At 55.3% G+C, this 23,102-nt stretch overlaps 1 protein-coding gene across 1 annotated transcript; it reads left to right on the top strand.

Moving 5' to 3' along the window:
• Positions 1–1,725: 1,725 nt before the first annotated feature.
• Positions 1,726–22,609, top strand: RAB15 (RAB15, member RAS oncogene family). Its single transcript, XM_028116590.2, has 7 exons — positions 1,726–1,849; positions 18,801–18,861; positions 19,684–19,744; positions 20,208–20,285; positions 20,970–21,059; positions 22,208–22,273; positions 22,451–22,609. Exons 1-7 carry the CDS (start codon positions 1,726–1,728, stop codon positions 22,607–22,609), a joined length of 639 nt encoding a protein of 212 aa, XP_027972391.1.
• Positions 22,610–23,102: the final 493 nt, after the last annotated feature.

Raw genomic sequence — 23,102 nt, forward strand, 5'->3', positions numbered from 1 at the left:
TGTGCCCAGAGGGGGTCAGGCTGAGTTGAACCTGCACTCCATACTGTGTGTAGTAGTGTGGATAAGAATCACAGCAGGATGGCTCGAGTTCCTGGAAAACATCCCTGACCATCTGTGGGATACACTTACCACCCATGTATGCATAGGGAAAACATTACGTGGTTTCTGTCCCTCAGCACTTATTGAGTACTGTCAAGTGCTGTGCTAAGTCCTCTCCACACATTATATCATCTTTCCAACAATCCTGTGAAGATATCCCTATTTTACAGATGAGGAAACTGAGGCATGGAGGCATACAGTAACATGCTCAAGGTTGCACAGCCAGTGAGTGGAGGAGCTGTGGCTGGAACCCAGTGTGCCCAACTCCAGAGACCCCAGCACACACCGGAAGCCCAGTTGAATCCAGTGAAGAAAAATACACCTGGAAATCTTAAAAATGTTAATGGAATTCACAGGGTCCATTTTCTCAACTTTTCATGTCATCAAAGTAGCTATCAGGTTCAGGAGTTTTTCTTTATTATAAATTTAGACACGTTGCCTAAAATACAACTCTTCAAGCCAAGAAGATGGACTTACTGCTTTCCTTAACCTACTACTGAAAAATATATTCTCTATCCAGTACTCAGATACACACTTTTCACCACTTTTTAAAGATCTAATGAGCTGGGCTTGTTCACCCCTAATACTGTTTTTAGGAATACACAATTTTCTAGACTCCAGAAAACATGCATTTGCCTCTCTCTGGTGCTAACACATTCAGTGGTAGTAAATTAAGTCTTGAAAGAGGCCCATGCGTTCTTTGGTGTCACGGGCGTATACCGGCAGAAATACTTAGTGGTCTGAAATAATGTAATGGCATCCTGAGCATCCTGGCATCTAAGCCGCTTAGACCCAAAACAGATACTTTTGCCTGTCTGAAGGATGGTGCATTCGTAAATGTTTTTACGATCACTATGCTCTCACCCTAGTGGAGGAGGTCAGCAGAAATTTTACCCGTTTAAATTAAAATTGGGATGAGGGGTTGGAGGAGGGCAGACACAGTCACACAGGGTTACAGGCAAGCCAGATGGCAGAGAGAGAATTCTAGCAACACTCTCGAGTGTTCCTGGAGACAGCGACTTCAAGAATAGATGGGAGTTTGAAAGCAGACCCCGATCAAGGCCTTCCGACCCGGGGTGAGCCCAAGTGAGGACCAACTCTGGGAGGCCCGACCCGGCTCCAGCAGGGGAGAAGTGATGAGACCCGAAAGCCGAGTTTGGTAGAGGTGGGCCGGGTGGGAGCTCACCTCAACTCCCGCATTCAGAACGTCCGCACCGTTTCCCCGGGCTCGCGGGTCCTGCACACGGGGATTGGGAGGGCCCGGGTTCCAGCCCCGGCGGCGCACCCTCGGGCCGGGGAGCGCGCCCGCCTCGCCCCCGCCCGGCCCCCGCCGTGGGGTCGCCGCGCTCCGGCGCGCGCTCCCCGCCCCCTCTCCCGGGACGCGGGCGGGCGGGCTGGCGGCGACGGCGGCGCAGGGGAAGGGGCGGGCGGGGGCCGCCGGCGCTCTCTCCTCCCACCCGCGCTCCCGCCGCGCCGCGCTCCCCGGCCCCGAGCGAGCTGGCCGGCCCGGCTTCCTCCTCGCAGCCCGCGGCGTCCCCCCGGCGGAGGCGCGCCGCGATGGCAGCGGCCGAGCGGGGCTGAGCCCGCCGCCCGCCCGCAGCCCCCAGGCCCGCGCCGGCCCCAGCCATGGCGAAGCAGTACGATGTGCTGTTCCGGCTGCTGCTGATCGGGGACTCCGGGGTGGGCAAGACCTGCCTGCTGTGCCGCTTCACCGACAACGAGTTCCACTCCTCGCACATCTCCACCATCGGTAAGGGGCGGTGGCCGGAGGGGCACCCCACCCTCCCCACCGCCACAGCTGGCCCGCGTCGTCCCCCCCCCGCCACCTCACCCCCGGCCCCCGGCCCCTGCCCCAGCCCGGGAGAACTGCCCGCCTCTCCGGCTGGAGGCGTTGGCGCGGGAGGCCAGGACCAGGGGAGAAATCCCGGTGAGGGGCCGCCGCCTAGGGACTTGAGCCGCGGGTCCTGGAGGTGGGGGCGTCCCTGCTGTGGTCCCTGATTAGGGATAGGTTCTCCGGCCTCGCACTGGGGGAGCATGCCCATCGGAGCCGAGACCACCGGGGCGAGTGTAGGCCTGGGTACCCCGAGCTGGGGCAGCGAGAATCCTAGCCACCCAAATGACTTCCCCACACCCCCAGGTGGAGAGGGGGAGGGGAAGTAAAGCCTGTGCTCTGGAAGAGGGGTTCAGGGTGGGGAGCCGCGTCACTGAGGCACTGGGTACGCTCAGTTCAGGGGTGACCCAGTGTGGAGCCAGGAGGGGGAAGACAGGAGGAAGGGAGGGGCCAAAGGGACTGAGTTTGCAGAGCACAGTTGTGAAGGTAAGCCACAAGGTGGGACACCTGGAGGAGGGCAGAGACTCGGTGAGCGTGTTTGCGTGGGAAAGGGACACTTATTAACCAGCTCCAGAAAAACAGCTGGCAAAAGGTTCGTTTTGAAGGAAGCTGAGGAGGATGGGGAAGGTCAGGCCTTACTGTCCACGCCTTGGGTCAGATGGCTGATAGGACCCACCTTCCAGTAAATCGCTTTGAGCTGGCAATGCTGGAGCCTGTGCTTTAGAGGGACAAGATCTCGTGGCTTCCCAGACTGGACTGTGATGCCATCTCTTGTTCTGGGAGGGCGTGGGTGGCCCCCCTCTGAGGGGGGGTTCTCCCCCTTGAGCCCTGAGGGGCCTCCTCCTCTGGGAGGCCTGAGCTGAGGGAATTCCACCACATCTAACAGCTTCCCCTGCTGTTGCCCTGGAGGAGCCTCAGCACCGCCCAGGTTCCCCCCACCCCACCGCCCCCAGCACTAAGCTCCCACTCGAGGCTTCCACCCTCCCTCCCAACGCACCTTCCCTGCCAAGAGAGAAGAGGGAGCAGGTAGAGCCAGGAGGGACAGAGACCCGTGGTTAAGAGGCAGTCTGTGTGGTCACATAGACCTGGAGACCTCACTTTGGGACAGTGTGACCTTGAATACCACTTAAGCTTTGGAGCTTGCGTTTCTCATCTGTAGAATGGGAATAATAACAGTACTTACCTTGTGAGGTTCTGTAAGGATTAAATGAGATTATGTTTGTAAAAGCACTTAACACAAAGTTGGACACGTGTGAAGCTGGATAAACGCTAGTTATTACTGTTGCCATTGTCTTTGAGTTCCCAGGGTCTCATTCTCTCTTTGCTTCATTATCTTCAAGGGACTTAAGGTGAGAGAACAGACACATCCATTCATACAGGCTACGAGGAGTTCTGGAGCTCAGGCTGGGCCGCTGCCTGGTCGTGGGCTATCTCTCTGGGAGGGATGGGCAGGGGACCGGAAGCCAAGGGAGGACTGCATGCCTCTCGCGAAGGCTCAGGGAAGAGGAGGCATTGGGGAAAGGCCTGGGAGCGAGCAGGGGAGGGGCTGAGGAACCAGATGGCATATGGGGACAGGTTGCTGGCTTGGGGACGAAGGGCAGCAGGTTAGCACTTAAGGAAACTTTCAGTGGCTATTTTATGGACGGGCTTGGTGCCAGGAACTGCTGAGGTATCACAGAGGGCTGTGGGCTGCTGCTGGTCCCCAGACTTTGGCTGATGAGCAGTTGTTTGCACCCTGGTGTTCTGCCCACATTTCAAGTCCAAGGAGTGACCTAGGTTTTTTCCCTGGAGCACTTTATTCATCCACCTCATTTCAGAGGCTCTTGGGCTCCTGCTCAGTGTTGTTAGGGGAGCTAGCCTCCCCTAGGAAATGTGTCTCCTCTCCCACAGACGAATGAGGGAAGCGATGTTTCTGAAATCCCAAGATGGCCCTTCTGAGGCTTGTGTTTTCCTTAAGTCCCATGCCCTCAAATTGCTAACCACCAGCCCTTCTCCTTTTGTCTCTTCCACCTCTTCTCCCTTTTTGGACACCTCCTTCCTGCCAAAGGGGCAAATGTGCAGTTTCCCCTCACAGGTCACAGGGACGTCCTCAGGGTCCCCCTGGGGCCGACCACTTTAGAGGTGGTGAGTCAGCGAACTGAGTGGGGGTCTCTCAGTAGCACACTCCCCAGCCCATCCCCTCAACGCCCTTGGTGTATTGACCTAAAACCTGAGCAAGGGCTTCCTCTGCTTCTGATGGTTGGGTCCACCTTTTCCCAGGACGCAGAGGACTGTTTAGGAGTTTGGGTTCCATGGGAAAGAAAGAAACCTGTCTTTCTTCCCACTGGCCTTTTCAAATCTGCCCACTGGGCTTCTTGACTGCATTCTATTCGACACTACCTAAGGCACTTGTGATTCTACCTGGTCTTGGGCATGTTTTTCAGTAAGAACTACGACGTAGGGACAGAGCTGGATGGTCAAGGAAAGCTTTCCCTGCAGGGTTCCAGAGAGTGTCCCACAGAGTTGGAAAGGGCAGCCAGAAGGCAAATCAAGGAGCCAAGAAAATGGGTACTACCAATTCATAGTCATTAATTTATCCATTCAGAAAAAAATGCACAGGTGCTGTAGCCGGGCTCAGGGCTGAGACCTGGAGACTGCAAGATGAATAAGACACGTCGTCACCTCTCTCAAGCTGCTCCATGTCTCAGACACATTCTTTTACCATGCTGGACACTGATCTAGGCACCTTTCTCCGGAGTGACTTTGGTGAAATGGGGAAAACAAGGCATTTCACTAGTTATTGCCAAGACGGAGTTCAGATCCTTGGATCATGTTGATGTGACCCAGGCTGGCACCTTTGTGACTTACTGATGATGCCCTTTAGTCTAAGAGCCCGTGACGTTCCGGAGAAGGGCCTGCCAGGAGCAGTGAGGAGACCTCCCAGGTCGGCTGAGGCACTGACTGCCCCTCTTGTTTTTAGTCCGCAGGTAGAGAGGTGGCCGTGGGCTGGATCTGTGCCACGCGGCTGTGCCGACCCGGACAGGGGTCGTGTGCAGGTGGGCAGCCCGTGCCTTAATGGCCTTTGCTGCCTCCTCACCTGTTAAGCTAATTAATTAAGGATTCACTACAAAGCACTGTGCCAGGCATTTTAGCAACCTATTCAGGCCACCTTTTCCTGCACACAGGCAAAAAGAGCTAAGGCCACAACGAGATCTGGAAGCACTTGGTGAAGCACTCCTCACGTGTGGGGGATCAATCCGGATCATTGTTACTGTTCCGGAGCTCTTGGGGGGCGTTACCAGCAGCTAGATAAGGATGTCCGGGTGCAGGAGGCAGCCAGTGACTGGGGAGGGGACCGAGAGTGCTGTTGCTGTGACAAAAGGCTAGAGGAGGCCAGCCAAGAGGAGGCCCCGCTGACTAGAAGTGGCAGGGAAGGCTCTAGAAGGAAGGGAGGCTGAGCGGAGGCCTCGCAGTGTGGGCTGCTTTTCCGTTCCTGGAGGGGAAGGAGCAGATGGGATAACAGGAGCAGAGATGACAGAGGTGGGAATCCAGGGGGCGTTCCTGGGATTCTGGGCAGTCTGGCTAGAACAGAAGGGAGTTTTTAGGGGAAGAGTGAGAACATTCCTCTGTTTCTCTCTCTCTGTCTCCCAGACTCTACTTTAAGGGCATGAAGGTGAAACCAAATCTTAGTCCTCTTCGTTTTCATCGTCCTGGTATGAGGCCAGGCTCGAGCTTCATACATGTTGTTGAATTAATGGATGAACGAGGGCAGAGGACATTGAGGGCCTGGCTAAGGAGGTGGGCCTTGGGCCTCCGCAGTGGAATAGAAGGTTCCTGGGCCGGGGAATGACATGGTGACAGCGGCACTTAGGGTCCTGGCTGGGAGTGGGGGTTAAGACCCTCAGCGGGGAGACAGGTCAAGGGCTGCGGTAGCAGCTCAGTTCTTCTCTCTGCCATACACCCCTCCTGTGGCCGCCACACCAAACTCCACAGCGGCCCCAATTCTCCTTTCCCTCCGGAAGTGGAGAGCCGTTCGAACCAGTCAAGCTGGCAACTTCTGAAAGGGCCTCATGTGTCCTGGGCTGCCTGCCCTGGCAGGGAGACTGTGTCCCAGCCTACTGGACATCTACGTGCAGGGGGCCTTTGGTTCCCTTTCTGCACGGTGGCCAGGAATGTCATGTGAGCCACTCACGAAGCTGAAGGAACACCATCCTTGCTCTTCCTGGAGTACATGTGTCACATGGCCTCCAGACCTTCTTGTTTTAGAGGCCACCTGGGTTCCAAGGTGGCTGCCTGGTGATTTTCTGGTTTGACCGGTTGAACCACCGCTGTAGCTTCAGGGCTGCTTCCTTGGGCTGGCTTTGCTGCTGCCGGATCCCCTTTCTCCGGAAAGTTCAGTCTGAGCTAGCTTGGGCTGCCTGGGGCTAGGGCCTCGGGCCTCGGGTGACTGAGGGGCAGGGCCAGAGCCAGGGAAGGCCCCAGGGGCATGGATCCACCTGCTTGGGCACTGGGCGCCGCCCCCCTGCAGCTTGGGGAGCTGTGCACGCTGCGGGCCCAGGGGCGCCTCACTGCAGGAAGGGGAGAAGCCATGGGGAGAATGGAAAGAGAGCAGACTTGCAGGAGATCCCCCATGGCCTTACCCGGCTCTGCCACCCTCAGACGCTTATTAACAGCTCTTTCCTTAGTCTCCACATCTGTAAACTGAAGAGAGTAACAGACTCTTTCTTAAAGGTCCTTGTGAAGATTACAGAGGCTAATGGAGCGCTTGGCCGAGCCCTCAAATGAAATGGTAGCCGCTGTGATTCTATTACTATGACCATTCTTGTTCTTATTATTTGTTATTCCTAGCTCATAAGAAAGTTGTAGAGATTAATATACTGTCAGTAACACGTTTTGAGACCAATCACTCATGCATCCAGGGATTTGGGCACTATTTACTGAACACCCCCTGCGCTAGGTGCCTGTGAGGAGCCGGGGACCAGCGGTGGACCGACAGGAGTCAGGGCACCAGCTCCCCTCCGGGGGTCACAGGAGTAGACTGCGGGTTTCATGTCCGATTCCGTGCCAGGTCCCCACCCTTGCCCGAGCAGTGCGAGGCTCTGGGACGGGAGGGTGAGGTGGGGAGGAGCGGGGAGGAGCGGGGAGGAGCGGGGAGACAGGTGGCCTGGGAGGATAGGACAGGGGGCGCTGTCTGGTGTCACCCTGCCTCAGGCCCCCGTTTGGCACACCCCGCGCCCCAAGGATGTGATCCCTGAGAACAGCTCTGAAACCCTCCGACGCTTTTATTTCAGCTGCTCTGCGCACCCGTACCACCTTCCCGGCCTTCCCGGCTCCCCACAGCCGCCCCCCCCGCCCCCCGCCCCCCGGGCTTGGAGGGCCCAGATGCCTGCCCCTTCCCCGCTCCCATTCTCCTCCTGTTCTCCTCCCATCCTCCCCCGCTCCCCAGACATCTTGGTGATGAGCTTTATAGCACAAAAGTCGATATTTGGCCATTACCCTTCTACCCTGATTGCCAGTTCTTCTCAGAGGGCCTTCTTCTGTAATCTAATATTTGTGCCCGTTTCCTTGTAAAACTGCCAATTTTCTGCACAGGCGTGTGACCTCTCCTTGGCTCTCCTGCCTGGGCAGTGTGCTTTGTCGGGGGCCATGGAGCTTCCTGGACATTTTCATTCCTCCCACTGAGGAAGAGAGGATTGATCATCAGCCTGGTTTTATAACAGGGGAAACAAAGGCCCCAAGAACACTGATGGCTCACATCTTGCGTGCAAGTGGCCCAAACTTGAACCACTTCCTCTGCAGTTTCTCCAGACCAGCTTGGGGCATGCCCTTGCTCATCCCAGAAGACCCTTCCACAGGCTGCCAAGCAAACTTCTCTCCAGTGCACCAAGGGCTCTGGGACGGAGGAACATTTGTGCCTCTGCTGTCAGCCAAGTCTGCCTCCTTGACATGACCCACTGGGGAACTGTCAGGGGCTAGGATTGGGGAGTCTGGCTGGGGGACCTTGGAGGGTGAGATCTGAGTGTTGCCCTCCCATATTACTATTTTGAGAACATATTTACTGAGAACTCAGTGACTAGGGCCCCGTAATCTGTAGAGAAGGCTGACAGTTGGCTTCAAAATGTGGGTCATCCCCCGATCACTCTCAAAAGTTTTTCTCACTGATCTTTTCTCCTGGGATGTACTGACTTCATTCATTCACTCATTTATTCTCTCACTCACCCACACATCCATTTTTTCTTTCCTTTATTCCATTTTATTGAATAATATGTATTATTATATCCGCCTTCTGCCAGGCAATGGGAAAGTGAAATGAGTAAGAGGCTATTTTGCCCTCTGGGAGCTCATAGTGCAGACAGTTGGGAAGTCAGGCATCCAAACAGACAAGCAGAGCAGTATGCAAAAGCAACGTCAGGACGCTTGGGAATCACAGAGAGGTGATAAACTCCTCCTGGGTTGGTTGGTGAAGGCTTCACAGAAGAAGTGGCATTGGGGTGGTTCCTCAGGGGGCAAAGGGTGGGGGAGGAGGTGCTGTGGAGAACACCTCATAATTTGGGGCTTCTACTCTTCTGCCTGGCTGGGCCAGTTGGTAGTGGCGGGCCATGGTCGTACCAGCTTTTGTTCAACTAGATCCTTGCTAAGAGTTAGCTTTGTTGGCTCTGTGTGAAGGCAGACACATCTGGAGGCCCTGCCCCCTACAAGACGCTTGCTCCTGAGGCTCCCAACCCCAGTCTTTTTCTCTGGGGACCTTCTACTGCCTGTCAACGTGGCCCTGCCTAGGAAGAGGCTCAGGAGGAGGGCGGAAGGGTGAGTGGTCCGTAGCTTGGCAGGTCTTGGCTGCCTCGGTGGTGCCCACTGACCACTCAGGAGCAGGCTCAGGGAGGCAAGGCCCAGGTCAGGGGTCTGCCAGAGGGGAGCAGGCCAGGGTTAGCTGGAGTACATGGCATGTGTCCCAGAGGCCCTATGTAGGTTTGTGCACGTGGCAGTGGGAAGGGAACTGGCTTGCCCTGAGTACCTATTCAGTGTACCTACTATGTGCACAGGAACAGATGTGCTTTACATATATGAGCGATTCAATATAGAGATCCCATCATAAAGTGGGGAGCAAGGAGTCCCCAAGTTGGCCCCAAGTTTGAGAAGTTTCTTGGTACATTCTTCAGGTTAGATCCTCCAAACAAGTGTATGTGTATGTGTATATGTATATGTATGTGTACATGTAGGTGTAGGTGTACATGTAGGTGTATGTGTGTATGTAGGTGTATGTGTACATGTAGGTGTATGTGTACACATATATGTAGGTGTATATGTACATGTAGGTGTATGTATATGTGTAGGTGTATGTGTAGGTTTATATGGATGTGTATATGTATGTGTATTTGTATGTGTAGGTGTATATGTAGGTGTATATGTATATGTAGGTGTAGGTGTGTAAGTATGTGTATTTGTATGTGTACATGTAGGTGTATGTGTACATGTAGGTGTATGTGTACATGTAGGTGTATGTGTAGGTTTATATGTATGTGTATATGTATGTGTATTTGTATGTGTAGGTGTATATGTAGGTGTATATGTATATGTAGGTGTAGGTGTGTAAGTATGTGTATTTGTATGTGTACATGTAGGTGTATGTGTACATGTAGGTGTATGTGTACATGTAGGTGTATGTGTATATGTAGGTGTATGTGTAGGTTTATATGTATGTGTATATGTATGTGTATTTGTATGTGTATGTGTATGTGTAGGTGTATATGTAGGTGTATATGTATATGTAGGTGTAGGTGTGTATGTGTATATGTAGGTGTAGGTGTATATGTATATGTAGGTGTAGGTGTGTATGTGTATATGTAGGTGTAGGTGTATATGTATGTGCATTTGTATGTGTATATGCAGGTATATGTGTATATGTAGGTATATGTGTATATGTAGGTGTATGTGTATATGTATGTGCATTTGTATGTGTATATGCAGGTATATGTGTATATGTAGGCGTAGGTGTATATGTATGTTTATGTGTGTATATGTGTGTGTGCGTGCACACACATGTGCACACATGAGGCTGGATCCCTCTGAGATCCCAGAGAAGGGAAGGGTCTTGCTGTGCTTCTCCCCCCACCCCCCTTGCCCCCCCCCCCCGCCCCAGGCTTTATAACAAAGGAAAGAGTAATGTGAATCCCTCTTCCTTTTCTCTTCTGAGGAACTTCAATTTTGACTGAAATATGTTCCTGCCTGAGGGATATTTGCTGTTTTTCCTGCCTGGGGCCCTTGTCTCTCAGATCTTTGTGATAGCACCTTCTTGTCACTCAGGTCTCAGCTCAGATGTCACCTACTTTAAAAGGTCTTCGCTGACCAGCCAATCTAAAGCAGCTTTCACATGGATCTCCTCAGTCTCTATTCCATTATTCTGCTTTTGCCCCTTAACATCACTCTGAAAGTATTGATTAATTTGCTTATTATCTGTCCTCCCTACTAGAATGGAAGCTCTCTGAAGACAAGGATCTTTCTGTATTCTTCATGGCTGTGCCTTCTAGTACCTAGCTCAGTTCCTGGCACATCGTAGGCATTCAATAACAGCGTGTTTGAATGAAGGCATAAATGAATGAATGAATGCACGCATGCATTTTCCTTGAGGACTTTTGCTCTTCCCGAGGGCAGCTGCAGCTAGTACTGGTGTCTTGGAACTCAGAGACAACGAGAAACTCACTATGCTACCCGTGTGTTTGGGACTGAGAAGAGGGGGAGAATTCTGCAAAGGGCAAGCAGTTTCCAGTAGCGTCTAGCTCTTCTGCTCAGATAAATGTCCTATGGGGAAGCTCAGACATAGCAGGCAGCCAGAAAGCATGAGCGGGGTACTCTTTGATGAATGCAGAGATGAGGGGGCCGGGGCTTAGACTAAGGTCAGTATTGTCTGTCGCTCGGAGTCACTGGGGGTGTTAGACAATTCCCATCAGCTCAGCCTGGCTGCTGGAGTGACTTCCAGGACCACTCCACTGCCAGGGGCTCTGGAGTGGAAAGCACCTAGGGCTCAGGCACTGGGGACAAGCATTCCTTCCAGCCTCATGGGACTCCGTGTTCGACTGGAAAATCCTTCTCCGTGATAATAGCCCCTGGGTTTCTGGGCCCTGGGTTTCCAAAGACTGGCCCTTCAAGATTTTATTGCAGGTGGTAATCTCTAGAGTTGTCCTGGTCCCCATGTCACCTCTGATCACATTGAGAGAGAGAGAGTGTGTGTGTGTGCATGCTTTTGTTTGCATCTTAAAAAAGAAAGGAGGGTTAGAGTATCACTCTGAAATCTGCAGTCTTTCTTGTGGGTGGCATCCAAATCAGAGCCACTGACTCAGGGTCCTGGAGGTTAAAACACGGCCTTGGAGCTCGAGGATCAGGATTCTGTCTGCCAAACACCAGGGCTGCTGCTTTTACTGCTGCCTCCCACCCCTCCCAGAGCGAGCGGGTGCAAATGCTGACTAATGCATTTGCTGAGAGAACCTGGTGCCTCTCCTCCCCAGAGCGAGGCCAGTGTGAGGGACAGTCAGTCTGCAAGTGGCTAAGAGGAGGGAGTCAGGTGGCAGCGTGCAGCCCAGCAGAGAGTGAGGCGGTTGTCCCCGGACAGAAGGAAGAGGAACACAGCAAGTAGCAGGTCTGGGGCAACGACGCTCTCCCCTCTCCGCGCGCCTACGTGGTAGGAGGGACTTTGGTGTGCCGGGAGCCTTTGTCTTGAATCTTCTCATGAGATTTGTCTCTTAGCTCACCTTCTGTGTTGTTCTTGTCTCCCTTCCTCCCCTCATCTGGCCCTCAGTTAGGGGGATGATGGTGTCATTGGTCTCTTGGTGTTACGGGTTTTCTCCCCTGCCGAGGGAAGTGGGTTTTGAAATGGGGATCACTCTGATGCCTTGTTTGGGGTGGCATCTCCCCACAGGGTCTGCCTTTCCCCAAAGCTTGTTTTGGGGTTGCTCAGGGTGACCTCTTTGGAGGTGACCTCCTGCCACAGCCCGCGTGAGCCCCACATGTCCAGCACATGCTGGTTGCCTGCCAGCAAGGGGCAGGGGGCCTTCCTGGGCCCTGGGCTTGGTAACTGGAGCCAGCACAGCTCCAGGGATCAGGTGTCTGCCTTGAGTTTCAGGTGTATTAAGTTGTTCTTGTTGTGGTGTCTCATTGCTAATGAAAAGGCTCGAGTCTCCCTGCTGGTCCTTTGGGCTGTGGTTGATCACAGTGATAACATTTGGCACCCAGAAAGAAACTTATTTCCACTTGAAACATGTAGCACTTGGCAGACAGGCAAGCTGGCACCTGACGTTAACCCATTAGGTGCTGGCCTGCCAGTGGGCACACCCGAACGTTGCCAGAACTTTGTAGGAAGGGGGACATCTGGGCTCCACGGTGGGTGGCATTCTCTCTTTTTGTTGGAACACTGTGGCTGAGCGCTGGCCCCTTGTGTCACCTCCCTGCCCTCCTCCCCCTCTTCCCTCCCCAGTGTGAGCCCCTCCTCCTTCCCAGAGCTCTGTCTGTCTGTGCCCCGCACTGTGACCCTGGGCTGCCTGATCTCCTCATCCCCTCAGGAGCTGACAGCTTCTTCAGCTAACATTTCATAAAACTCTGTGTGTCAGGCCCTGTGTCATGGGCTTTGCACCTTCTCCCACAACTGGGATTGTCACTCCCATTTTACAGGTGAAGAAACAGCCAAGAGGGAGTAAGAAGACCCCACGGGCAATGTGTGGGAAAGGGGGGATGGGAAGCGAACTCTGACCACACGGTTGTGTTCTTACCCTCCCCCTCCATGCTCCCCAGGGCTCTCTCTGGAGGCACACGGTGATGGGAAGGGCTGTTCTTTCCCCCTGAATGTGCCCCGTTCCCTTCTTCCCAGTCGTCTCAGCCCCTCACCGCCAGGCTGAGGGCGCGGTAAGGGAGCTGCGGTGTTACCGCCCCCGGTGAGCCATCCCCGCTGTCCTGTGCCTCTGTCCTGCTCCAGCCCCCAGGACCCGCAGGCCAACCTCGGCCCCTCCTCCTGCTCTCTGCCAGCGGCCCCGTCACCGCGCTCCACGCTCTGCTCGCGGCCTCGTGGTCTCCGGGGGTGGCTGCTGGAGAGGCAGAGGCTGTCCGCACCGAGCCAGGAAGAGCCAGAGGCCGCCAGTGCAGCGAGGGCAGCGCGTCCACAGTCCTAGCGGGAGGCACTGGCGCTGAGGAGCTTTCCTTGCCGATGCCTGTGAGGCGTTCATGTGGCAGGACGCGCGTCCCTGCACCCGGGCCACGGGCGCCCACCCTCCTCGTGCTCTGGGCCCGGCGCTCTGCTGGGTTGGAGGCAGAGCTTTTCAAAACAAAAAATATTGTCAAATACAAAATATACTCTCTGGCCCTTAGCTACTTTACACCTGGTTGGGGCTAGAAGACAAAAACTAGGAGGCAGCAACAAGCAGGGAATTTGGGGGTGTTTCCCTCCCAGCCCCAAAGTTGAAACCCCTTGCCCGCCGGCCTTGGTGCAGCTGGGCAGACACAGGCTGTGGATCTTCAGGCAATCCTGAGGTGCCTTCGGGCTTCCCTAGGGAAGGCAGGTGTGCTCTGAGGATACCCAGGGGCTGGAAGGTGGGGTCTGTGCCAGGATCCAGCGCCCCCAGCCCCCACTCTGGCCACCGTGTTCTGTCTTTCGGCATCTGTGCTTCTCTGCACATCTGCCTCATGTTCTTCTTGTTACCAGCTGACCAATCCCCTCAGCACCGTCTGGAGGGAGCTGGTCTGATCGGCTTAGCTAGATCCCCTTGCCCATGTTGGCCAGGTCCCCTTGGGGGTCCCCAGCAAGCCCACTGATGGACCAGCCTTCTGTGGTCAGATATCCACCTCTGGTCCAGTTAGGAGCTGCTTTGCCACAGAGAACACACTGTACCCAGCCCTGCTTCCCTGAGCAGCTTTGCGCCCGGCAGTTGCAGCCGGAAGAGACACCATGACTGGCACATCCAAGGTGCTGAGAAAAATGGTGAGCGGCCCACTGTGCTTTCAGTACTTGGTTGGCAGAGGGCCCCCTCTTCCTGACTTTCTCCGCCAGGGCCCCCCGTGTCCTCAGGAATGTCTGCTGGAGCGGTGTGGAGGCGGTGAGGCTGTTTCTTCACACCACAGTGTTCCCTGTGCCTGGGGACAGTGATGTGGCTCTCTGCAGGGTGATGCATCCGGGCTGAGTGCAATCATGACCTGTCTCAGAGAGCCAGGGGTCCCCTGAAACTAGCCTATGGTGGGCTTGCTCCCCCAGTGCCCAGGGCCTCGCTTCTAGATGCCTTATCAGAGCAGAACAGGTATGGGGCATGCCAGGGCAAGACAGGAAAGGCGGTAAGATTCCGCAGCCGCTGGTCGAGGGAGCGGCACCCACATGGCTGTCAGGAGGCCAGTCCTCCTCTGGTTCTGGCTCAGCCACTGGGTGTGGGAGCAGGAGGGAGTTGCCCGGCCTCCCTGTGCCTCCAGTGGTTATCACCACTCTTCCCTGCTTCACAGGGCTGGCACGAGGACTGAGGCCTCTGGATTCCTTAGCTGAGGGGTGCGAGGCAAGTATAATTAAGAGGATCATAGATTGGGTGTGGTTCTGCCTCGAGATGGGCTAGACAGTGCTTCTCAAACTAGTCTGGGTGGACCTGGAGAGTGGCTTTTCTGACATGCTCCCTGATGATGTTGATGCCACCGGTCCCTGGACCAGCAAGGGCGTTTGGGTAACCCTTTCCACAACCAAGGTTCTCTGGGTTGGTTTGCCTGGCCGCTCGCTGGGAAGCGGTTATTCAGCAGAGGGAAGGTAGGAAGGAGAGGAGTGCTTCCTACTGTGCACAGGTGCTTCACATCCATGGCCTAATCCACATCACACAACAGCCCCAAGGAGGCCAGTGGTATTCTCATTCCACAGGAAGAAAACTGAGGCTCAGAGAAGTTGAAAGTTGCCCAAAGTCACACAGCAAGTGCCAGAATCTGGATTCAGACCCAGGTCTTTCTGATTCCAAGGCTGACGGATAGCTCTTTCACTATATCATAGCTCAAACTTTCTTCTAAAAATCCCCTGCCACCCTGTTAAAAATATAGGTCTCTGGCCCTTGCCCTCAGATTCTGATTCAGTGGGTCTAGGCCAGTCAAGGTAGCAGCATTTAAAAAACAATCAGCCCAGGGGATTCTAAAGCTGAGCACCTGCAAAGCACGCTGGGAGAATGGCGGGAGAATGGGAGCGCGCCCATGCCGCCTCAGCTGGCACTTCCGGTGCAAAGCTTCAGCCCACATCTCAAACTGCAGCATGCATTAGAATCACCTGGAGAGCTTGTTAAAATGCAGATTCCCGGGCCCCGCCCCCAGAGTTTCTGATTCCATCGGTCTGAGGTGGGACTCAAGAATTTGCATTTCTACCAATCCCCGGCTGATGTTGATGCTGCAGGTCGGGGGACCACACTTTGAGAACCACTTTCTAGAAGCTGCATCTTAACACAGTCCCCGAGTGGTCTGCGTGCACTTTGGCGTTTGAGGAGGGCTACCCTGGAGGAGCCGGAGGGAGAACACACAGGGGTTGGAGGTGGGGGGAGTGTATCTCTCCTCCTCAGCAGAAAGGGGCCGGACCGTTAGGACGAGCACCCAGAGGGGGCTGATGAGGAGCTGAGAGCTGAGGCTTGAGAAGGATAGAGGTCTCTTCCCCAAGGAAGGTGGAGAGAACAGAGGCCCACTCTGAGGAAGTGAGGTGGGCCTCAGGACCGGCTTCATCAGGCCGCATTCGGCTCACCCCTGGAGCGTGGAGAAGGAGCCCTGTTGAGTGAGTGGCCCTGAGGAGGGGGGCGCACGAGGGCTGAGGCCTTCAGCGAGGGGACGGTGGCTGTGGGGAGGGGTATGGGCACTCCCTTATAAACGGGGAACCAGCAGCTACAAGGGCCCCACTGCGGTGAGAACGCAGGAGTCTGTGGGCGACCATCCAGGCCAGCATCTTGACTGACCTGCAGTGCTCAACAGCAGGAGAAGACTAACAGCCACGCAGATGGAGGGGCCACGGGTGGGCAAAGGCATGGTGGGCTGTGGACTGGTAGGTGGACACAGTGGGAGATCCAGGCTATGGGACCAGGGAGGGTAGAAAGAATAGAGTCCACTAGAAGATCACTGGGCTGTTCATCTTTTTTTTATTAGAGAAAAGTGGGGGCGCCTGGTGGCTCAGTCGTTATGCGTCTGCCTTCGGCTCAGCTCATACATAATCTTGGGGTCCTGGGATCGAGCCCTGCATCGGGCTCCCTGCTCCATGGGGAGTCTGGTTCTCCCTCTGCCTCTGCTGCCTCCACTGCTTGTGTGCGCTCTCTCTCTCTCTGTCAAATAAATAAATAAAATCTTAAAAAAAAAAAGGTGGGTGGGAGAAAGAAAATCCCTCAAAAGGCCTAGACTTACCCTGTTTCTTGCTTCGTACCTGTGAATAGCCAAAATGGAAGCACTTTCTTCAAGCTCCACAGATTTTACTGGGTGGTCAGTCAGGAAGACCTAAGTTGTGAGAGGATGGGTGTGGGGGTGCTGTGGGCCCCCCAAATCCCTCAGCCTCAGTCCCTGGCCACACCGGTAAGAAGTGAGGGAAGCAGGAGAAGGAATCCAAGCCCAGCGCTCACTCCCAGGGTAGCTGCCTCTTCTAACACCTGCTTACATTCTCCGGTGGAGTCCCCTAGTGGTGGGAGCTCCTCCCTGGCTGAGCCTCAGGACCTACAGAGAAATCAGCATAGATAAGTCTCCGCGTCTCATTAATACACAGCTCTCATTGCCCTGAGAAGCAGTGCTGGGGGTCGCACGGGCTCTGGGACCTAACAGGCCTGTGTTCGAATCTCTGCCGCCTGCTGTGCTGACCTTGGGTTAGTTATCTTACCTCTCTGGGCCTTTGTCTCCTTCCCACTCAGCTCTGTAAGGTCAGGGATCCTATGTCCTTTCTACCACTCTGCACCTAGTCCTGTGCAGGGCACATAGTAAGTTCCCATAGAAGTGTATGGAATAAAGGGAAGGTAGAACCTTCTGTCTCCCTCCCTGCCACCTTGTGACCCCTCTGCATAAGGCACTGTCCTGGACCAGGCCTGCTGGACTAGTATGATAATGAGCTAGGTTGATTGTAAGATGAACCAAATTGCTGGTTCTCACTGTCCATGAAAGAACAAGAATTTCCTGATTCCCTTCTATGCCGGGGAGGGCAAGAAGCAAATTCTTGACAACTGTCTATCTGAGGAGAGGGTGAGCACGCCCCTGCCCCCACCAAGGCCCGGTGCTCCTCACCCTCGCTTTCTCAGCACACTCAGAAGAATGGTGGCCAGACATTGCCCATTTGGAAGAGTGCAGCTCAACAGCCATGAGTCAGCTCGGGCAGGCGGAAAATGATTCCTGTCTGACCACCCTGGTCCAGTTTGGGTTGCCCGTTCGGAATCTTTCTCTCCCCTCCGGTTAAACGATGGTTGGTCCTGACGGGGAGAGGGAAGAGCCTGAATTGGATCCGTCTGTATTTGTGGAAGCCAGAGAAGGGGAGAAGCACCCCCAGTGGTGAAGAACTAATGCTGAGGGGGACAGTGGGGTGGTGGGGACTCTGGTACCTGGGGGGGGCCCTTTGGGGCTGGGCCGTGCAGCCTGGTGACTACGTCCATCTGGAACTCTGCCTTGACTGTGTTCTCCACCTGAAAACGGGTTAATGCTGCCCATTCCTGACCTGTCTCCAGGGAGTACACTGAGACTTAAGCTTAATTAAGCTACTCGATAGAGCTCCTGCCTCACTGGGCACAGTGCCCGGGCACAGTTGGAGCTGGGAAGAGGCGTGGTGATGAAAATGTCTCCCCTCCTCTCTGTCATCACTCAGATTAAAGCTTGCCTGCTGCAGCTGCTGCTGACTCGTCCTGCAAGTTTCCCCAAATACGTTTCTGCCTTGGGCCGCTTTACCAAATGCCTTATGTTTCCTGGGTCTTGCGGCAGCTGAGTTCCTTGAGCCTTGGGCCCATGAGCCTGAGAAGCCTGTCTGTCCTCCCCTCTCTCCCCCAGCAGCATGCTGCGTCACTGCCTGGTCCTCCGGTCGCTGGTCGTCACTTACAAGCACCCACAACAGACCAGGACTGTACTAGGGTATAGTGGTAACTGGCAGTCAACGGAGTGTCTCCCAGGTCCTGGGCCCTGTATCTCATCTGGTCTTCTTATCCACCCTCTGAAATGATTGGTGATTTCCCCATTTTGCAGATGAGGAAGTGGAGGCTCAGAGAAGCAAGGTGCCCGAAGTCATAGCTATGACCAAAGTGGCAAGAGTCAGGATTCAAGCTCAGGCCTGGCTTCAAAGCCCATCTCCTTCTAAATAAAGGAGTACAGTGCCTCCTCCAGTAAGTGGGGGCTAGTTAACAGCAGAGCCACCAGGCCTTCTTGGTGGGCCTCTGCTAGGGTCCCTGCGCCTTACCCACATTCACGACAGCACCACATCCCCTCCTGGTTATTAATAAGGCAGAGAAAGAAAAAAAAAAAGACAAAACAGGCCAACTAGGTAGGTTGCTATTCCTAGGGGTTTGAGTTCCAGGGGGAGATAGATAAATACCCGCAGTTCCCTCCAGAAGTGTAAATAGGAAGACCTCACACTGAGGAGAGGGAGACACATCTGGGGGTTGAGTGAGGCAGTAGATGGAGTGGATTCCCCCGTACTCACTCTGCCCTCCTCCTGTACCCGCTCCCCCTCCCACCCCTGCCCTTTACTGGCGGCAACTCTCAGGCCAAGGAGGAAGGGAAGCCCCCTTCAAAGCCCCAGATACTTCCTTAGGGTCAATCTTTGGCTCAAGAAGGCCTTTACCTCATGCCATCTTTCTGCCATATTAAGCCATAGGGAATCCCTTCCAGTACGAGTGCCCTGGGCCTTTACTATTCAGTCTCAGCAGTACTGTTCCTAACCTCCTTGCTGTCTTCCTTTCCCCAGGCGTGGATTTTAAGATGAAGACCATAGAGGTAGATGGCATCAAAGTACGAATACAGATTTGGTGAGTCGGGGAGGAGGAGAGACATGGGGCTGCTCCCCTGGCCACCACTGCCATGTGTGAAAATCCCGAGGCTGCATCTGGGATAACAGGCCGCCTCTTCTACCGAGAGAAGCAGATGTCTCAAAGCCCACCTCATGCTCCTATGAGCCTTAATCTCTTTTTCTTAGGAAACTGCATGGGATTGGCCACAAGTCACCCAAAGGCAGGAATTAGAAGGAATTGGCAAACTAACGAGTGTGGGTTTGTTTTAGGATGAGACTTTGCCCCTGGGCCATGCCACAGTGCATGGGAGGGAGAGTTACACCCCACACTGAGGATGGACCCTGGGGAGAGATCCCCAGGACGGCATGGTACACTTCCCACCAGTAGCCACAGGGGGCCGCTGTGGCTCTCTAAGCCTGAGGTTTCTGCAAGCGCAGCCTTCGCCAGCCTTTGGAGCTGCTTCCAGTTTGGAGAATGCTATGGGCGTTGCCTTGAGAGGCCCCAGAGGCCCCACAGGGACGGGAGGTGGAGCAGTCCAACCTGTCTGAACACAATGGCCCAATTCTAAAGAGAGTTGCCCAAGGCCCAGTTTTGTTTGGGGCTCCTGGCCCTGATAGAGTTGACAAGGCCCCCGTAAGCCCTGTCAGCACCAGATAATCAGGCCTCTCTCCTGCAGAGTCGGGTATGTTCAGACCCCTTTGGGGATCAAAGCTCCTGATTTTTCACACTGTAGCTCCCCAGTCTTTCCTGCAAGGGCACAGGGTCTCCCAGCTCCTGTTCACCCCTTCCCCTCCGGCTCCATGGTCCCTGCTCTTCTGATGGCCTGGCTTTCTACGGCAGGGACACAGCGGGGCAGGAGAGATATCAGACCATCACAAAGCAGTACTACCGACGGGCCCAGGTGAGCCACCATTTTCAGGGTTGGAGGTGGGACGCTGGCATCCACACTCCCAGCTCTGGGCGTTTGAGATATTTGTGCCACCAACTCCCAGAGTAGGGCCCTCGGAGTGCCTGCTGGGGAGGGCCGCCATCACGCACTCATCAGTTACTCTCTGAGCACACACCGCAGGCAAGTCCCCCAGCCTCATCCCCACCCTCCACCCTGGGCCAAAGACCCCAGTCCGAAGATTTGGTGCCTTCCTACCTCAGAGAGTTCTGTGATAGGCCTAGGGCACAATAGCTTTGGGGGTATGAGAGAGAAGGAGAAGTTTCTGGGTGCCGAAGGATCCTCATTATGCTAAGCAGGGAGAAGGGAGAGTGGGACCCAGCATTTAAGGTACCACACGTGCTTCTGGACCCATGCCTGTACACTGTCTCTGTGTGCAACTACCTCCCCCATCTCTCGCTCCTTCTCTCCCTCGCAGGGAATATTTTTAGTCTACGACATTAGCAGCGAGCGCTCTTACCAGCACATCATGAAGTGGGTCAGTGATGTGGATGAGGTAGGAGATGCTGCCTCACCGTTGGGGGTGGGGGAAGGGTGCCTCAGAGGGGAAGGCGAAGTGAGGGCCAGATGGGAAGGGCCGAAGCTCTCGGGGTTGGTGAGCAAACACTCCCAGGAGACCTTGCCTTTCCCAGCCCTGGATGAAGACCTCTGGGTGAGTAAGACATGGGGAAGAAGCCCAAGCTGCCACGCCATCCATGCCCTGCGCCCAGCCAGGCCTCCATGGCTGCTGCTTCCTTGGAAATAAGTTAGGTCAGAACCTACCCTGTGACCATTGTCCTTCCTGAAATCTCAGGAGCAGGAGGAATCGTGAGACTGGGGTTCTAGTCCTGGCTCTGGAGCCTTGGGCAAGCCATATGAATTTGCGGAGTCCCCAGTTTTTCACCTGTAGAATGAGGGGGTGGACTTAAGTGCAACGTCCTTGCCAGTTCAGATACCAGCTATCTAACCCCAGGAAGTACCAGGAATAGCCAGAGTGTCTCCCACCCTAAGCTGTCCCGTGACAGCCCTCTGGGCCCCCTGGGGTTAGCCTCGTGCCTGCACCCAGTCAGCCTGCTCTGTCCCTAGGGCTCTGGATCTTGGTGCTGGTGTGGAGGCCAGAAGCCTCTATGGTGGAGGCCGGCGGGGGGGGGGGGGGGAAACGCAGCACTCACTGGTGGTTCTGCCTGTCCTCTGTCCCCAGTATGCACCAGAAGGTGTCCAGAAGATCCTTATAGGGAATAAGGCTGATGAAGAGCAGAAGCGGCAGGTGGGAAGGGAGCAAGGGCAGCAGGTAAGTGGAGCAAGCTGGCCTTGCCCGTCGCTCACGTCTCCTGCGGCCAGGGCCAGTCCTGAGAGCTGGGAGCCAGGATTCTGTCCCCGTCCTCAGGAACCCTGCACCTCCCACAGTTCCCCGAGGCTCCGGGCCAGTTGCCATCCTTGAGAGTTTGCTTTCTGTCCTTTGGGACAGTGATTTGGGGCCCATCCTAAAACAAAGACCTCTCGGGCAGCCCCTCTCCCAACTCTAAGGGCCCCAGAGAAGGATTATCCTCTGCTAAAGAGGTCATTCCAGTGTTCATGGGGAGGAAGGGCTCCGAGTCGCTGGCTTCCCCAGCAGCATCCTGGCACGGCTGCTATCTACAGGTACCCCACCCCTGTCCTGATACTGGGAAGGGGTAGGGAGGAAAAGCTCACGGTCGGAGAAGCCACGGAGAAGGGAGGGTAGCAAGGTGGTGCCGAGGGACCCAGCCCTCCCAGAGGCCAGAAGGATGGATACCATGGAGACGGGAGTCATCCACCCACTCTGAGGGCCTCGAGAGCTTTTTTCTCCCTCTTTCTGTCCATAGCGCTTAAAATAAAATGGATTTTTTGGTATACAAAAATAATGCAGGATCACTGAAAAATCTGAAAGTAGAGGCAAACCCTACTAGAATAAACCCTCCTAGAATAGTATTTATCGAGCACTGTATGGATGGCCGGCACTAAGCAAATGCTTTGAGACGCATGACCTCTTTCAGTCATTCCGTGACTTTGGTTGATAGACACCCTCATCCCCCTTTAACAGATGGCAGCGCCGGGCTTAGAGTCTGTGACTTGTCCAAGGTCGTCCGACTGCTGAGTGGCGGCACTGGCCTCTTAAGACTGGGTCTCTTTGACCCCAAAGCCCGGGTTTGTCATTAATTCCACATCCTGCACAAGATTGGGGGATCTTTGCCTCCCAATGTATGTGTGTGCGCCGGGAGGTGGCTGGGGGTGTGGGTGGGGCTTTGTGGAGTGTCCTCTCATTCTCGGCTGGCCTGTGTCTTGGAAGGAGCTCCCGCCTGGTCTGAGAAGTGACAGCTCAGCATGGGCCGTGAGGGCTGTGGCACAAGTGTGTGCCAGATGCTGTGGGCACCTCCCTTCCCTCACTGACTCCCTTTCAGGAATGTTCTTTTCTTGCAGCTAGCTAAGGAGTATGGCATGGACTTCTATGAAACAAGTGCCTGCACCAACCTCAACATTAAAGAGGTGAGAGCCCCGAAGCCCCGCAGCCCTGCCTCTGTGGCCCAGTCCCGAGGAGTAGCACAGAGCGGGGAGGCGGCGGGTCAGAGGACGAGCCCCACCCCCCACCCCCCGGGGCAGCCACCGGGCTGCAGGGGAAAGAGGAGGCAGCACCCCACTCACCCGCCGCCCTTGGTTTCCCAGTCTTTCACGCGGCTGACGGAGCTGGTGCTGCAGGCCCACAGGAAGGAGCTGGATGGTCTCCGGACACGCGCCAGCAACGAGTTGGCATTGGCCGAGCTGGAGGAGGAAGAGGGCAAACCTGAGGGCCCAGCGAACTCTTCGAAAGCCTGCTGGTGCTGAGGGTCCTGCGTGGAGCACCCACCAACCCCCCTCCCCTCGGGAGGCCTGTGGCAGACAGGGAGTCCAGGCTTTGCCCTGCTTCTCCTCTCACTCGGGTGACCCTGTGGAATACCAGTAGCTGCTACTCCCCTGCCTGGCCCTGAGAGCAGCCCCGCTGTCATCTCAGAACAGCCTCTGCCCCCGCCCTCCAGCCTGGAGGGGCTCCCTCCTGCCTGTTTGCCCGCCACAGGCCTGCCACGAGCCCCCCCGGTATGCTGCGGGCGCGGTCTCACCGCCCCAGGCGCCCGGACAGTGGCCCCGTCTGGAGTGAGGCCACTCCAAGGTTCCTTCTTTCTCAGTGCATCCTGTCTCCTCGCTGCTTTTCCTCTCTTCCTCCCACCTCTCTTTCTCGTCCCCTTCCCCCTTCCAGTGTGTTCTGTATCAAAGCCCCTCACACCTCTTTCCCTCACCGTACTGCTGTGTGGCTGCCGGGGCAGCTTCTTCCTTTCCTTTC

Source organism: Eumetopias jubatus, unplaced genomic scaffold (genome assembly GCF_037043125.1).
Source record: "Eumetopias jubatus isolate StellerSeaLion01/CBP00866 unplaced genomic scaffold, mEumJub1_p1.0 scaffold_7, whole genome shotgun sequence".
In the NCBI taxonomy this organism is placed as follows: domain Eukaryota; kingdom Metazoa; phylum Chordata; class Mammalia; order Carnivora; family Otariidae; genus Eumetopias; species Eumetopias jubatus.